This window comes from Rhinopithecus roxellana, chromosome 21 (genome assembly GCF_007565055.1).
Source record: "Rhinopithecus roxellana isolate Shanxi Qingling chromosome 21, ASM756505v1, whole genome shotgun sequence".
Lineage (NCBI taxonomy): Eukaryota > Metazoa > Chordata > Mammalia > Primates > Cercopithecidae > Rhinopithecus > Rhinopithecus roxellana.
This window is the reverse complement of record NC_044569.1, coordinates 38,775,142-38,793,261: the sequence shown is the minus strand read 5'-3', so window position 1 is coordinate 38,793,261 and position 18,120 is coordinate 38,775,142. Positions and strand designations below refer to the sequence as shown.

Sequence of the window (18,120 nt, the reverse complement as noted above, 5' to 3'; positions counted from 1 at the left end):
AACATGCATGTAACTGGGGTTCAGAATGAGTGGACAGACAGAGAATCAAAAAACAAAAACTACTTGAAGAAATAACGACTAAAAACATGCCAAATTTGGCCGAGCACGGTGGCTCACGCCTGTAATCCCAGCACTTTGGGAGGTCGAGACGGGCGGATCACGAGGTCAGCAGATCGAGACCATCCTGGCTAATACAGTGAAACCCCGTCTCTACTAAAAAATACAAAAAAACTAGCCGGGCAAGGTGGCGGGCGCCTGTAGTCCCAGCTACTCGAGAGGCTGAGGCAGGAGAATGGCGTAAACCCGGGAGGCGGAGCTTGCAGTGAGCAGAGATCCGGCCACTGCACCCCAGCCTGGGCGACAGAGCAAGACTCCATCTCAAAAAAAAAAAAAAAAATGACAAATTTATTGTCAGCCAGAAATGTACAGATTCGGGAAGCCCAGAAAACCCCTAAAAAGACAAATAAAATTTAGAAATAAAAGTCAAATTGCTAAAAAAAAAAAAAAAAAAAAAAAATCTCAAAAATACCTAGAGAAAAATAACATTATACACAAGAGAAGAACTATCAAAATACCACTGATTTCTTATAAATAATGGAGTCGGAAGACAATGGAACAAAATATTTAAAGTGAGGGGTGGAGTGTGTGGAGGGCAGACTTGTCAAGCAAGAATTCAATATCCAGCTAATATTCTTTAAGAATACAGGTGAAATAAAGACACTGTACAGATAAATAAAATGAAAACTCCATTCCAGCAGACATCCACTAGAGGAGTATCAGCAGAGGTCCTTTAGGCTGAAAAGAAACAGTATCAGGCAGAAACTGATATCGTCAAGAAAGAATGGTAAGGAACAAAAGTGGTAAATATCTAAGTAAATATTTAACAAAAAGAAAAACCCAAATCCAATTTTTAATCTTAATTCCCTCAAAATATAAATAAAATGGGCCAGGCACGGTGGCTCATGCCTGTAATCCCACCACTTTGGGAGGCTGAGGCAGGTAGATCACATGAGGCCAGGAGTTTGAGACTAGCCTGGCCCTCATGGAGAAACCTCATCTCTACGAAAACTACAAAAATTAACCACACATGCTGCTGCATGTCTGTAGTCCCAGCTACTCATGAGGCTAAAGCAAGAGAACTGGTTGAACCCAGGAGGCAGAGGTTGCACTAAGCCGAGATCACACCACCTGCACTCCAGCCTGGGTGACAGAGCAAGATTCCGTGCCAAAAAACTATATGGGTGTGGGGGTGTGTGTACGTATATAAATAAAATATGCTGGAACCGTTTATAATATGTGTAGATATACTACATATTAAAAAGTACAGTGAGCTCTTGAACAACATGGGTTGGAACTATGCAGGTCCACTTATACAAGAATCTTTTTCAATAAATCTATTAGAAAACTTGGAGATTTGTTGATAATCTGAAAAACCTTGAAGATACATCACATAGCCTAGAAATATTTTTTAAATGTTTAAAGTTAGGTATAACATGAGAACATAAAATGTATGTAGACGTAGTCTATTGTATCACTTACTACTATAAAATATACACAAATCTATTACAAAAAATTAAAAGTAAAATAAAACCTAAACACACAGGTCATGACAACATCTGCAGTTAACTGACTTGCAAATTGATTCTGAAGATGCAGTATCAAACCCTAACTGCACAGAACTAAGTGCAGTACACGCTGTGCTCCCGGAAACGTGTCGCAGCCCCTCCTGCTGTTGCTGCGGGGAGTGAGTGCGAGGGTTTGCTGGAAATGCGGTGCGGCACCATTGACCTCTGTGTGAGCCTTCTCCACTCCAGGACCCCGTGCATCTGTGTGAGCCGTCTCCGCTCCAGGACCCCGTGCATCTGTGTGAGCCGTCTCCGCTCCAGGACCCCGTGCATCTGTGTGAGCCATCTCCAATCCAGGACCCTGTGCATCACAGTACCGAGTGCTCGCTCATGGCGCTCACATATTTTCCATCGTGTTTAGCATAATACCATGGTGTGAACCTTGAATAACACCACAGGACCCATAAGAAGTGCCTCTAGTGATGCTGGATGGAAATGTTCTCAAAAAGTAGACAAAAGTTATGACATTACAAGAAAAAGCTGAGTTGCTCAGCATGTGTGGTGGATTAAAGTCTGCAGCTATGGCTGCCCACCATTTCAGACAGTGCACCTTGTACACAGGTGATGTCAACTTGTGCAATCAATAAATTCAGTACTGTACTATAAGTGTATTTTCTCTTCAGTATGATTTTCTTAATAATATTTTCTTTTTTCTAGCTTACTTGATTGTAAGGATACAGTATATAACACATATGACATCCAAAATATGTGTTAATCAACTGTTTAGGTTATCAGCAAGGTTTCCAGTGAACAGCAGGCTATTAACAGTTAAATTTGGGGGCAGTTAAAAGTTTACACACAGATTTTTGACTTCATGGGGGATTGACACCCTTGTTCCCTGTATTGTTCAAGGGGACTGTATAGTACAAAGGGTGAGTGGGGGAAACAGGTCTATTCAAGGACAAAATTCTTTTTTTTTTTTTTTTTTTTAAATGGAGTCTCGCTCTGTCGCCCAGGCTGGAGTACAGCGGCAGGATCTCGGCTCACTGCAATCTCCGCCTCCCGGGTTCAAGTGATTCTCTGGTCTCAGCCTCCTGAGTAGCTGGGATGACAGGTGCATGCCACCATGCCCAGCTAATTTTTATATTTTTATTAGAGACGGGGTTTCACCACATTGGTCAGGCTGGTCTTGAACTCCTGACCTTGTGATCCGCCCACCTCAGCCTCCCAAAGTGCTGGAATACAGGCATGAGCCACCGTACCTGGTCTCAAGGACAAAATTATTATATTTTATGTGAAGTGGTATAATTTTCACTTTTCACAATACACTTTTAGTTAAAGGCATATTGCAAACTCTAAAGGCATACTGTAACTAGTTAAAAACTCTAGTTAAAGGCATATTTTAGTTAAGAGCATACTGCAAACTAAAAAAAAGTGCTAAAAAGTCAAGAGATAAAATAGTATTCCAAAAATATTCAATTACGGAAATACTGAAGAAAGATCTAAAGGAAGACTTGAGAAGCCGAGGTACACTTGAAGGCCTTAAGGGATAACAGAAAGAAACTAACAGAGAAAGATTCGAAAAAGAGAGAAGAAACTACTCATCTACCAAGGTCTCTAAAAAGCACAATTAGATAACATCAGTTGAAAGTTATAAAATAATTATTCTCAGAAGGATTATTTAGTGTAATTATAGGCAAAACAGGGGAATAAAGATAATGTTCTTTATTTATGGGATAATGAAGGAATTTCCAATTTATAGAATGCTTTTTCCATGTAAGTTAAGACAAACTGGTCTTACCGGTGAAGGAAAAGACAGTTGGATCAGAAATTAAAGGAGAGTGGAAAGTCGGAAAGCATTGTCATCAATAAGAAGAACCACAGTTGATTATAACTTCTAACAAGGATTCCAGGGAGCACTGAGGGCTGAGCTAAAACTGGTAACCATCACTTTGTATTTCCCAACCTTGCCCTGTATTCTGAGGGATGCAGGACAATTCATTTTCCACTCTTATTTGCTTTTTTAAAATTTCAGCAACTATATATATTTCTAAGAGTTTTTATTTTCCACATGATCCTTTTTCCTAGCTTGTTTTATTTAGGTTGCTAGTAACATCCTCTCAGATTTCTTAAAGTATATTAGACATTGGAATTGATTCTCTTCTGTTCCTGGAACATCTACTTCCTCTGGGCTCGGCTTTGACATTTGTATCGGGCTGTCTCTTCCCTGTTGATTCTACACACACATTCCAACAATCCTTTCAAAAAAGGGGTAGCATGGCTACAGGGCATCCTCATGTTTTCTACACAGGACTCTTCCTGCCAGATCGCTTCTTAAAGGGACTGGAGAGTTGTATGTCACGCTCAATCACTTAAAAAAAATCTTTAACAGAGAAGATTCGATCATCTAAAATTGATACGGTCTTTTTCATTTCTAGAAGACATATTTACTATTTTTCCGTTAACATTTCATTCATTTTTATATTTTAATCTATGTGAGTCATTAACATACAAATTTGTAAATTGCTTTGAGTTCCTTGAAGAATGCACATGAAATAACTGATGCTAATAAAACAGGTAATGATAACAACAATTCTAAAGGGAGCATCCTGTTCTCAGGGCAGCACAGTCCTCTGAGAACTGCTGGAATGGTTTTGTGCGCTCCATGCAGCAGCAGCACAGGGGGAATCAGACACTCAACAGAAAACAAAATGAAGAAATGGCTCGGCAGAGACCACCTTCCATCTTTCTTCCCATTTCCTTTGAAAAATAGAACTTCGGAGCTGTAGATGGGTAGGCGGCTTCTCACTTAAAGGACGCATTTCTCAGCCTTCTTTGCAGCTGGTTAGGACCATATAACTGATTCTGGCCAGCAGAGCATGTGAAAGGACATGTGCCCCTCTGAGTCCAAGTACTCACCAGGCCCTTCCTTCCCCTCCCCTGTGGGGCAGTGTGGAGGTGGGGCAGCCACTGGAACCCACCCTGCAAAACCGCATATCACGTAGCAGCAGAGATCAGCTTTTGACCACCCACCTGGGCTATTGTGAGGGTGAAAATCTGTTTTGATTCAAGGTGTGTCCGTCCCGTTTCAGCACAGGAAACAGAAGCTATCCTAGACCGTGTAGCAGAAAGTGATTTCATACACAGAACAAGATGCTTCCCAAATCAATGAAAGGATAAAGCTCAGGACTGAAGCTCCAAAGCTACTCTCAGAATGTTACCAAAATATCCATCCAAGGAAAGCACCACGGCAAGGAACACATCTGAGACACGTGGTTTGGAGACCCCATGCACACAGTGCACTCCCACCCAAGCCCTAAAGCTGGAGAGCAGGAGCAGGAGCTCAGACCCCTGAGAACACCTGTCAGCAGAGAATACACAGGCAAAAAGATACCTCCTCCTCACTCCTGCCTTACAAGCTCTGTGAAAGTACATTCAACGTGAAAGCGAATCCACGTATCTTTCAAGAAACTGTGAAAAATACGTGCAGGCTAGTTTCCAAATCTCTAAAGAACAGAGGCTGCGGGAAGGGTGGACTAAAGGTTGAACATACTAGTTTACCACAGTGCAACTGTTACAGTAGCTTAGACTATGTATTAACTGTTAATAGCAAAAATTTATTTTCAATTAAGCTGGTTTACACAAAGAGAAATATTCTCTAGTAACTTGAGAATTATGAAACTTCTATAGAATGTTTAATAAGCAATCAAATGATTCCAGCAATAAGGCAAGTCTGAGAATCACTCATCATTTAAATATGACACTGTCACACTAATTTCCAAAACATGAAACTTTCATACCTCAAACTACCTTTTGATATATGAAAATAAAAAACAGGCTGGCAAGCTCATTTCCACACACACATCAGCATTTAGAGTAATGCATTTCATCTAGTATAGTAGACATCAAATGACTGAATAAATGGCACAGTAATGAGAATGTCATTTGAAGCTTTTCACGATAATTTAAAAATCATTCTGAAGTTTTCAATAATGGAGGAAAGCCTCTGCTGTGAGGTCAAGGGCAACATTTGTTCGCATTACTTAAAGGTCATTAAAATACATCCTTAATCATAACATGTGGTTCATTACAAATAAAATTGCCTTTCGTTCAATAAAACTAATTAAATGTAAATGGTATTGTTTACTGCTATATGGATCTTTTGAAATAAATCAGCATGTCATGATTTATTGGAAATTACTGTGGCCTTGTGGTTGTTAATAAATTTGTTTGATCACAAAAGCCAGAAACATATTTCCCAAATGTCTACAATGCCTGAAAACTGTGCCTCTAGACAGCTATGAAGCCACAAGAAACCGCACCTGCCATTACACAGGCTCTGCAGCACAGCTATTATTACATGACTCTTTGAAATTTTAATTCTCTGATCATATTAAGTTCCTGAAAATATAACAGAATTGACGAAGGTTATTCTTGGCTGTGTCCTCAGCTCCTCCAGATGGGTTCTCGGGTCTCTAAGTTTACTTTGCCTGGCTGTCACCATGGACACAGTCTGATGTGACACAACTGGGATACAACAAACAGCTCACAACACAGAAGACCCTCAGATCTACACCACGAGAGACACAAATGTCAGAATGAGGGACGATTATGGGCATAAGCTATTACATGAAAAACTCAATTGCCTTGCCTGTATCCATAATGGAATCAGAGCTTTCTTCTCTAAGGAGAAAAGATCTATACCTAACATATCAAGTTATGTGAAGCTAAAATTTAAAACTGATTAATGAATCAGATATTCAGTTGAACTTCCTTTTTTCCTAGGATATACTGTTTTTTGGTGGTGTGGTCATAGCAAAAATTAAAATGATTTCATTTTACCATATAGTTATGTCATTAAAATCCTTAATCAGACTCTGTATTAAAGTGTACTGGCCACAAAAATTTAAAAGTTGCATTGTATGAATTGTTTAATTCTGTAAATATTTTTGAATTTATATATGTGTATCTATCTGTCACTAATAAAAATAAAAACATCCTATAATATTGAAGAAAATAAAATGTCACTTCCTGTAATCATGGCAAAGAGCACTACTCAAAGTTATAGATAACAGTATGAAAAACTGTAACTACTTCATTAAGGTGTGGTTTACTGCAATAAACTTCACGTTTAAAGTGTACCGTTTTGTTTTGATATATGTGTATGCCTGTGACCATCACCACCTCATGATACTGAACATTTCCATTATTCACAAAAGTGCCCCCGTCCCCCCTTGCAGCCCGCCTATCCCTGCACTGCTAACTTCTATCACCTGCTGGTCACTTGTACAGATTTGTGTGTTAATGGAATCATACACCAATATTCTTGCTTGGCTGGATTTTTTTGCTTTCTTTTTTTTTCAGACAAATTTTTTCTAACATAGTGTTTTGATTCTGTATTTTCCTCTCTACTACCCTTAGCAAAATTAAATCTGCTAGAAAAATATCATTTAGTGTGACTTGCTCCCAAGCTGCCTACTGAATCCTTGGAAGGCTCTTCAGGAGGAGGACCCAGAGGGTGGAGCTTTCGTCCAAGTGTTACAGTCAACCAAAACCCCCCCCAGTCGTTTAAGGACTCATACTATCCCCGCTTTAGTTCTGCAGAGATTACTTGAGGATGTATACAAGAAAAAGAAGGACACGAGGAGGAAATATGTAACCACGAAACAGTAGCACTAACCTAGCAATCAGTTCCAATTACATTAGAAAGTCAATAGGTTGCAAGAATATCTCTATGATGAAACTTACCTTAATAAATAGTATGAGAATAATAAGCTAGATGTCAAGTAATAAGATAATAGAACAGATTTATTTCATAACATAAAAAAAAGAAAAGCAAGTTGAAAACCCTGGGAAGCACAGTAAGGATGGGAAAGGGCTGAGGAGGGAAATGATGACACAGAAGATGCAGGCTGGAGTGAGGCATGATTCTGCTCAGCTCATAACATGAAATAAAAAAATAAAATAAAATAAAATAAAGAACCAACTTAACCTTAACTCTAAAACAATTCTTTAGCCACACATACTAAGTGACATGATTCAACTTCCCTCTCCTAGGTCTTTGTGCATCAGATGGAACTGTAGGAACTATTTTAATAATTATAATACTGTAAATGCAAATTACTTGGCTCTCACCTTTCAATTCCAGCTACTGACAAACATTTAAAAGTGGTTAAAATGATAAATGAATATTGGTGGGCAAACAGCCTCCTGGCTATAAATGCATAAAGAAAAACATATAAACAGTAAAAGAAAACATATAAATATTTACCTAAATAAAATTTGAAATATTTACATGGCAAAGATATTATAAGGCTAGAAGTTAAGAAACAGATTGGAGAACATATTTGCAATGTGTACTGGGTAAAGTTATGGAGAAACAGACACGCTCATACCCTGATGTTGAAAAGTTAGAATTGTATAACCATTTGGGGACAATATTAAATTTGTGAAAAAATAAAAAACTAACAAAACAGTTCTTCAGTGAATGGTACTGATGCAAATAACAGCTTTTTTTTTCTTTTTAACTTTAATTAAACTTAAAAAAAAAAAAAAACTCCCCCCAAAAATGGTAATCAGATTTTATATGTAAAGCAGGAATTATTTTAAAACTAATTATTTAAAATATAATCATGAGTAGAAATAGTCTAAGCATAAAACCAAAAAGCAGAAACCATTTAAAAAATATTGGTAGGTCACATTATATAAACACACTGAACTTTCATATGGGCAACAGAAACTATAAACGAAAGTATTTAGAAAAATTGGAAAATAAAAAGTTATTAACAAACTTTACATACAAAGAACTTTAAAAACACACAGTAGAAAACTAAGCAGATAACATGAACAGACTTAGAAAATAGCCGGGCACGGTGGCTCAAGCCTGTAATCCCAGCACTTTGGGAGGCCGAGGCGGGTGGATCACAAGGTCAGGAGATCGAGACCATCCTGGCTAACACGGTGAAACCCCGTCTCTACTAAAAAATACAAAAAACTAGCCGGGCGAGGTGGCGGGCGCCTGTAGTCCAAGCTACTCGGGAGGCTGAGGCAGGAGAATGGCGTAAACCCAGGAGGCGGAGCTTGCAGTGAGCTGAGATCCGGCCACTGCATTCCAGCCTGGGCGGCAGAGCGAGACTCCGTCTCAAAAAAAAAAAAGAAAGAAAGAAAAGAAAAATATGACAAATATACTTTCTTAGGTAAGAATTATCTTCGACCTCACACATTAAAATCTAACCAAAAATTTAAATGGGATACCTATTGTTACAGTTATCAGATCGGAAAACAGTGAAAGATTAATTGATTAATTAATACACAGTAGATAAGTTGCATAGTCTTCTGAAGAGCATTTTGGCCAAATAACCAAAATTCCTGAAATATGCTTATTTTTTTAATGTAGAATTTCAAAATAACTTTTAAATTCACCAATATCAGGCCAGTTACAGAAGCTATAATTTATCAGAAACTATGCAGCTAATAAAACACTTGCAAGGACACACAATTTCTAACATGAAAGGATGACCCATAGCATACTGTTGAATAAATATTCTACTGGAAAAAACAGTAATATACAGCATTATCCAACCATGCAAGAATGTGGCTAGGGGAAGGTACTGTCAGAAAGGATTTACACCAAAATGCTCATGAGAGCCAATGCAGACTGGCAGGGTTTTCTTTTCTATTTTGTGATTTATGTATTATTTTCAATGCACACATTACTATTAGAATCAGGACTCAAAATTGACATCCACCTCTTTTTTAAAGGAAAGCCCCCTAAGAGAGGGCAGGAACATCTAAAGATGGTAGAAGGGCTGGCATTCAGGCTCTCTGCAGGGTGGTCACAAGCCTCCCAGCAGGTAGATCCCTACCAACAAGCAATTTCTCAATAAACAAATACATGCTTGTTTGTTTGTTTTAGTTTAATCATAATTTGAAATGTCACGTAGTTTGCTTCATCCACAAGGAACTTAATATTTTTCATTAAAAATTAATCAAGGGCTTCTACAAGCAATGTTGTGGTAACTAATATGAGACTTGCCCTCCCAGGAAAACAACTGGAAAATGGACAATATTTATAAAATATCTCTTTTCAGACACTAGATACAGTGTCCCAGGGAGAAGAGAAACAAAGCCATGTGCCCCACATAAGCCCAGGTAAAGAGACTGACCACTTCATAGGGCAGAAGCCAGGCAGAGGGAGGCAGCTATTTTGAATTTAGGAGACTGAGACCAGAATTCAGGGAAACTGACAGCTAGCATTTGCAAAATACTCAAAAAGGGGCAAGGAAGAAAAAGAATTGCAGAAATATGCAGAGTGTTGTACCTGAGTGTTACTGAATGTGAGTACACACAGCATACAGGGTAAGAGTGTGTCTGGTCAAAAGAGAACCACAGAGTTCCAGCCCCAACCACCCGCAGAGACTACAGAGTTGGAGAGAGTTGAGTTTTGACTAGCCAGAGTTCAGAGGCACCTGTGAACCAGCAAGGATTTCAGCAGATATCAGAAGGATCCCAGCAGGATCATGCTCTAGCAATAGGATTAATTAGCATTCCAATAAAGGAGCCTCTAGGCCTCTAACAAAGTTTAAGAACAAGCCTTGAAGACATCAAGTTGACCCACAAGTTGCTGAACTAATTTGATAAAGATCAAGATGCTTTAAAGATAGAAATGAAAATCTCAGACATTAAATGTAACACTTATATACTCAGCATACAATAAAAAATTACCAGACATGGAAAGAAGCAGGAAAGTATGGGTCTATAACGAGGACCAAAAAACTTAAATAGAAACATACCCAAAAGGGACAGAGATAAATGAGTTAACACACATGGAATTCAGCATTATAAACCGTGGAAATAGTCCAATGAAGCCATATACATAGTGGGAAAGAACAGAAAAGGTATTTAAACAAAAATGAGAGAAACATATGGAACATCCAGAGATTACAACACTCGGAATAACAAAATTCATTGGGTGGGCTTAACAGAAGACTAGATACTGAAAAAGATAAATGTTAGTGAATTTAATGACAGAGTAACAGATACTATCGAAATTGAGTTACAGAAGGAAAAAAAGGCTGAGAAAAAGAGTAAGAGAGCATCAACGGCGCGCAGGAATCTAAGTACTTGATATTCCCACATCACTGAAGCGCTTACTCTTTTTTGATATGAGTAGTTAGACTAATTTACTTGATATTAGTAGTTAGACTAATTCTGTTGGTCATGTCTCAGAGGGGTTTGGGCAGAGAGATAAGAAAAATAAAGGCTGAAAATCTTGAAACTGGATAAAAACCAGGAAACTCCAGATACAAGAAGCCCAACAAACCCAAGCAAGACAAATGAGAACACATCATACTTAAATTCCTGAAAGCCAGTCAGAACAGGAAAGGCTTTCAAAATACCCACAGAAAAAGGCACAGAGGATAAAGAAGAGTCAGGGTAAGAATGCCTGTAAGCGTCTTTTCAGGACTATGGATGCCATAAGATGAAATAAAAGCTCTGAAAGGCAAAGATGAAAAAGAAAGACTGTCAAATGAAAACTTCAAGACATCCTTCAAAAGTGAAGGCAAAATAGGCCCCACGTGATGGCTCACACCTGTAACCCCCGATTTTGGGAGGCCGAGGTGGGCGGATCATCTGAGGTCAGGAGTTCAAGACCAGCCTGGCCAACATGGTGAAACCCTGTCTCTACTTAAAAAAAAAAAAACTACAAAATTTAGCCAGGCGTGGTGGTGGTACGTGCCTATAATCCCAGCTACTCAGGAGGCTGAGGCAGGAGAACCGCTTAAACCCAGGAGGCGGAGGCTGCAGTGAGTCGAGATTGCGCCACTGCACTTAAGCCTCTGACAGAGTCTCGCTCTGTCTCAAAAAAAAAAAAAAAAAAAAAAAGAAAGAAAGAAAGAAAGAAAGAAAGAAAAAGGCAAAATAAAGACAATTTTCAAACAAACAAAAATTGACATCATCTCTAGCAGACTTCACTACAAGACACGTTGAAAGAAGTTCTTAGAGCTAAAGGAAATTGGCAGTAAATGGAAACTTGGATCAGCACACAGGAAAGAAAAGTTCCAGAACAGGTAAACACATGGGTGAACAGAAAATACTGTTTTCATTTTTTACTATCTTTAAAATACACTTGACAACTTTAAACAAAAAAAAACAGTAATGCACTGTGTGGCTGATAATATGCAGAAGTAAGACAGACGACACAAATACAAAGGATGGGAAGGAAGCCATGGACATCTACTGTGCATGACGCTTACACTGTAAGTGACACGGAGAAAGACTGTGATAAGTTAAAAACACACTGGAAACACGATAATGACACAAAACAGAACTAATGCACATAGCTAATTAGCCAACAATGGTAACTAAATGGAAACATAACACAACACCAAAAGATGAAGAAAAGAAAGAAATGGGATAAATCGAACCTAAGGAGTCAAAGGACTGACTTCAGCCCAACCACATTAATGATTACAGTAAATGTACACAATAAAAATGCAGCAATTCTCAGAATAAAAAAAGCAGTACCTACTTTTATTACATTAAGAAACACTTTAAAATCAAAGAAAAAGATATATAAAACAAAAACTAATGGACGATATACCATGTAAATGCTAATTTTAAAAAAGCTGGAATTACTATAATAGTAAAGAACAAAACAGATGTCTCAACAAAGAATATTACCAGGAATAATGAAAAAGGGCATATTCAAGAAAATAGAATAATTGTGAAAGTGTATGAACCCAGTAACAGTGCTTCAATATAGATAAGGCAACAAGTAACAGGGCCAAAAGGAGAACTCGTTCAATCTACAAAAGATACGGGATCTTAAAAGTTTTCTTCAGTAATTCAGAGAACGAACGGTAGAAAACAACTATAAAACTTTTAAAACAAGTTTCCATTAGCTTGACCTAATGAACATTTACAGAACATCCAGACAAGAGCAGAACAAACATTATTTTTAGGCTCACACGGAATACTGACCCAGAGAGCCGTATCACAAGTTTCAATACAGATGAAAGGACTGAAATAGAACAGAGTATGTTCCGTGACCATAAGATCATTAAATAACAATAAATTACCAGACATTGGGAAAATCCCCAACTATTTAGCAAATAACAATGTATTTCCAAATAATCAAGGGATGAAAAGAAGAAATCATGAAGGAATTAGAAAATACTTTTAACTAAATGAAAATGATTTTTTAACTAAATTATTAACTATTGTTAACTAAACAAATCAAAATTTGTGTGACATAGGTAAACAATGCTTGGAAACAGGTTTATAGCTTTGAGTTTATAAATAGAAAATAGTAAGTTATAAAATCAAAGGTCCAACTTCCTCAGAGGAAGAAACAAAAAAAATTATATATAAACTATGTAGAATGAAGGAAATAAAGAGCAGAAATTAATAACACAGAAAATGAACAAACAATAAAGATAATCAGTGAAACCAAAGACAAGTTCTTTGAAATGATCGATAAAACAGAGACAAACTACCAATATTGGGAGTGAAAGAAGGCATCCTAAATGGCTAAAAAATAATGGAATATTATGAACTTTATGCCATTAATGTTGTCAACTTACATGAAATGAACCAGTTCTCTGAAAAACACAAATTTCCAATGAAGAGAAAATCTGATTTAACTCTATACCAAAGAAATTCAATTCACAATCAAGTGTTTTCCCAAAAAGTAATCTCTAGGATCACAGTTCCAAAAGCGAATTTGTTCAACATTTAAAAAATAAGTAATACCAATATTATGCCAACTATTTGAAAAATTACAGGAGGCAAAGAGACTCCCAACTTATTATAAGGCCAGCTTACCCCTAGATATCCAACTAAAAACATTAAACAAAGGCAATACAGATCCATATCTTTCATGAACATCAGCACAAAACATCCTTAACAAAATGTCAGCATATCAAATACTGTGACATAATAAAAAGACATGCAGTATGACTACTAGGTGAGGTTTATGCCAGTAACACAAGACTGGTGTAACACATAAGAAATCAGTCCACATACCATCGTATTAACAGATAAAGGAGAAAATCCATATGATCATCCCTACAGATGCAGAAAAGCTTTGGAAACATCTAACACCCATTCATGATAAAACCTCTCAGCAAACTAAGACTAGAAAGAACTTCCTCACCCTGACAGGGACTTCCTGAACAAGCTGCAGCTAGCATTATCCACCAAGGCAGAATGCTTTTGCTCCGAGATTGTCAACAGAACACATCACCAAAGAGGATAAGCAGATGGCAAACAAGCACACGAAACAGTGTTCAACACAACCGGCCATTACAGAAACACAAACTGAAACCACAATAGGGTATCACTGCACACACCCGTCAGAATGACTACAATAAAAACTGGTGACAACACTGAAGGCGACAAGGACACAGAGAAACCAGGTCACTCATCCGGTGCTGGTGAGGACAGGGAATGGCACGGCCACTCTGGAAAACTGTTTGGCAGCTCCTTTGAAAGCCACACTGTGTGATCCAGGAACTGCCGCATGTACACACACCCCAGCCCCATCCTCAGGTGAGGAGGTGCTGCTTCCTGACATATGACTTCACGATGTAATAGCTGCCTGGTTGACTCTACCCACCACCAAGCAGGTAAAAGGCAGCTGTCAACAGCCCAGCCTCTCCAATCTGCTCATCTGTTGGTCCAGCAGAACCTACCTTCCTTCATTCACTAACCATGAAAAAATGTAAGTTGTAATAACTCTAAACATATAAATTATGCACAGTGTCCTAGAGAATTTAAGTAAACAATCACATAACACTGAAAATTAAAAACCCATGAGAACAAATCATCTGAGTAGCACCTCGCTGCCTGGCTTTGACTGAGAAGCCTGACCCAGTGAAGCAGCTTGGACGATTTTCAAACAGAGCTCCTGACCTGAAGGCTAATGAAGCCCATGTGATGTACAGAGAGAAAATAGAAGAAAGAAAAACACTTTTATGTGCCTAAGTAGGTGAAAATTAAAAACAGGATATTCATCTGTGAATATCTGGTTTTACTGATTTGAAAGATTCTACACACACGAGCATGTATGTACTTTTTAATTGGCAAACACCAATACAAAATCACAAAGGAGAGGAGCAAACAGCCAAATAAGAAATAAAAATGTCTGGCTGGGTGTGATGGCTCAAACCTGTAATCCCAGCACTTTGAAAGACCAAGGTGAGAGGACTGCTTGAGGCCAGGAGTTCAAGACCAGCTGGGCAACATAGCAAGACCTCCATCTCTAAAAAAAAAAAAACAACTAAGAACTGACTGGGCATGGTGGTGTGCACCTGTACTCCCATCTACTCAGGAGAGCATCACTTGAGCCCAGGAGTTTGTGGCTGCAGTGAGCTATGACCATGTTACTGTATTTCAGTCTGGGCAACAGAGTGACAACCTGTCACATAAAAAATAAAATAAATTGAAAAAGAAAAAAGACATTAAGAGGAGGGGGAGGAGGAGGCGGAAGAGGGGGAGGAGGGCAAGGAGAGGAAGGAAGGAGGGCAAGGTGAGCAAAAGGAGAAAGAAAACCTAAGTGTCAAGGAAAATTCACAATTACCTAAAACTGATTATGTGCTAAGACATCACAGAAATTATTTTGGCATAATTCTTCAATGAACCTTCATGAGGAATAAAGAAATTATAAAACAAATTCTCAATGCATTAAATAAATTAGCTGGTATAAACAGAAATATGCGTGAAACCTAGAAACTACCACTAAAGATAAAAGGATGGAGTAGTCTTGATGCTGCTCACCCCCAGAGCCGGCAGCCGTTGCGTGCAGCTCACTGCCACCTTCAGCTTCCAGTCAGTTTCACCATCTAGTTGATCAGTTCGAATAAAACACGAACCTTGGAAGTAGAAAATAAAAATTTACCACTCTTGAATTGTGTTACAGAAGGTTTTTCCTGAGCTACAGGTGCCATCAAAGAGTAATTCCAGGGCACAGTAGGACAAATAAATAACAACCTAGATATTCCCAGGAATAAAAATCCTTAAAAACCTTTATTTTACACAATGATCCTTGATTCACAAAACAAGTTTCATGAAAAGATGTAGGCCATTACATTCTTTTAAATCACTTATTTCCTATTTGACACTCTTGCCTATTAGGTCTAACATTAATCAGTCTTCTATTTTAGAAAAACTGCATTGATCATTTCTACTTTCAATGTATGTTCTGATAATAACAAAATGACAAATACACAAAAATATCCAAGAGTGTATGGTATTATCTTGCTAATAAAATATCAGATTTACCATCATAAAAAATGTTCAATCATAAAAGCACATCTACAATGCTAAGACCGACGTAAATGTTACCATATGCCCACAGGCCTATCTAGTTTCAAACGTGCTAAGATATTCTATCAAGAAAATCCATTACTCTTTGGCCGTGCTATCATCCCACTTCTCAGAGACGATTCTAATGATGGAATAGCAAAAGCACAAAATGACATACACACAAGGCTGCTCCCTGCAGCATTATTTATAGTAACAGAAGACTGTTGTGAAACAAAGGGGAACAAACAGAGAACTAGCTGAATAAAACAGAGCACATACGGCAATAGAGAGAGAGAAGAAAGTAAAGCAAACAAGATGACCTCAATACACTGTCATGGAAAGATCTCTAGGATATAGATTGTGAAATGAAGCAAGCAAGGTGCTGGACATTATATATAGAAAAATACATTATAGTTAAGAACAAGGGAGGGAGGAGAGAGAATCTGTATATGTCCATACATATCTCTATGCATGTATAACTGTATACATGCATGTTCATCCGTGGGTGGATATGTATCTATGTGTGTATCTGTGTGTGTACATGTATATACGAGTGTGCGTGCATGGCTAACTTGTGTGTGTGCAAGCATATCTGTGTGCACACATGCATGTGTATACATGTATTTGTGTGTGTGTGCGTGTATGTTTGTGTACATGGGTATCTGTGTATAATATGCATGTATAACTGTGAACAAGTACTTGAGGATCTGTGTGTTTCTGTGTGTGTGCATACTGGTGTGTGAACATATCTGTGCACACACGTGTACCTATGTACGCATGCAAGCATATCTGTGTGAGGGATGTGAGGGCATGCAAATCTGTGTTTCTATGTGTGCTCCTCTGAGTGTATCTGTATGCATGCAAATGCTTCCGTGTGTGTGCACATATATCTGTGTGTGCATGTATGTGTGTATAATACCTATAGAGGGAGGAAGGGAACAGGATTAGATGCTAAGACTTCTGAATATATCTTATACTGTTCACTTTAAAATCAGTTACATTTTATATAATTAAAAAGCCAAATTACAGCAAACTTTTAAAAAACTCCTAAAAAATAAAAAGCAGCGTATAAAACATAATTCACAGTTTAACCACAGTGAGAATTCATCCAGGTGACTTTTGAGGTTTCAGAAATTTTTTTTTTTTTTTTTTTTTTGAGACAGAGTCTAGCTCTGTCGCCAGGCTGGAGTGCAGTGGCACAATCTCGGCTCACTGCAACCTCCACCTCCCGGGTTCAAGTGATTCTCCTGCCTCAGCCTTCCGAGTAGCTGGGACTACAGGTGTGTGCCACCACGCCCAGCTAATTTTTTTGTATTTTTAGTAGAGACGGGTTTTCACCATGTTGGCCAGGATGGTCTCGATCTCTTGACCTCGTGATCCGCCTGCCTCAGCCTCCCAAAGTGCTGTGATGACAGGCGTGAGCCACCGCGCCCGGCCTGGTGGAGAACGTTATACTGGGAAGATCAGTTGATGGCACCTGTATCTATTCATCACTAAAAGAGAGACATGCAGACATCTGCCTACAGTTATAAACAGGACTACACAGAAGCACCACTGTAGTATTCTTTCACCAAAATCATGAAAAGCTAAAAGAAAACTGAAAATGAGTACGGTCAACCCTTTAGATCCACCTACCAGTCAACAAAAATAAAAGAAATAAAGAGATGTATTAATTAATAACATAGTTGTTTTGTGTATGCACTCACACAAATCTAGAGTATCAGATATTCTCTATGTCCAATAACTCTGTTTTTTCAACAAATAAAAAAACAAAGAAAGATAAGGAATTGTTGTAGATGAAAACAGATTTGAGAGATACCTGTAACAAGTGCAAGAGAAGGGCCCTCGCATCCTGACTAGAACAGATCAACTGTAAGAAGAGGTGTGTGAGACAATCAGAAACCGGGAGACTCACCAAGTGTTAATCTAAGAAATCCTTGTTCAATAGTTTATGGTATGATAATGGAATTGTGGTTGTAATTTGTAAATGCTGAATTTGTTAACGCAATCAAATTATACACAGGATTTTATCCAAATAGGACATACGGATGAAACAAGACTGGTCATTTAAAGAGAAGTCTTCAGGCCGGGTGCGGTGGCTCACGCCTGTAATCCCAGCACTTTGGGAGGCCGAGACGGGCGGATCACGAGGTCAGGAGATCGAGACCATCCTGGCTAACACGGTGAAACCCCGTCTCTACAAAAAAATACAAAAAAAACTAGCCGGGCGAGGTGGCGGGCACCTGTA

General features: G+C 38.4%; 1 protein-coding gene across 9 annotated transcripts in view; it reads right to left on the bottom strand.

Annotated features, from left to right (window-relative positions):
* ATP9B (ATPase phospholipid transporting 9B (putative)) overlaps positions 1 to 18,120 on the bottom strand; it is a 302,593-nt gene that overhangs the window by 185,610 nt on the left and 98,863 nt on the right. For all 9 annotated transcript variants that reach the window (XR_004055661.1, XM_030925838.1, XM_030925840.1 and 6 more), the window contains one exon: positions 15,345 to 15,439. Coding sequence is in view for 8 of the 9 variants with exons in the window: in XM_030925838.1 (XP_030781698.1) it covers positions 15,345 to 15,439 (95 nt within the window). In the remaining variant the exon portion in view is untranslated. The remainder of the gene's footprint in view (positions 1 to 15,344; positions 15,440 to 18,120) is intronic.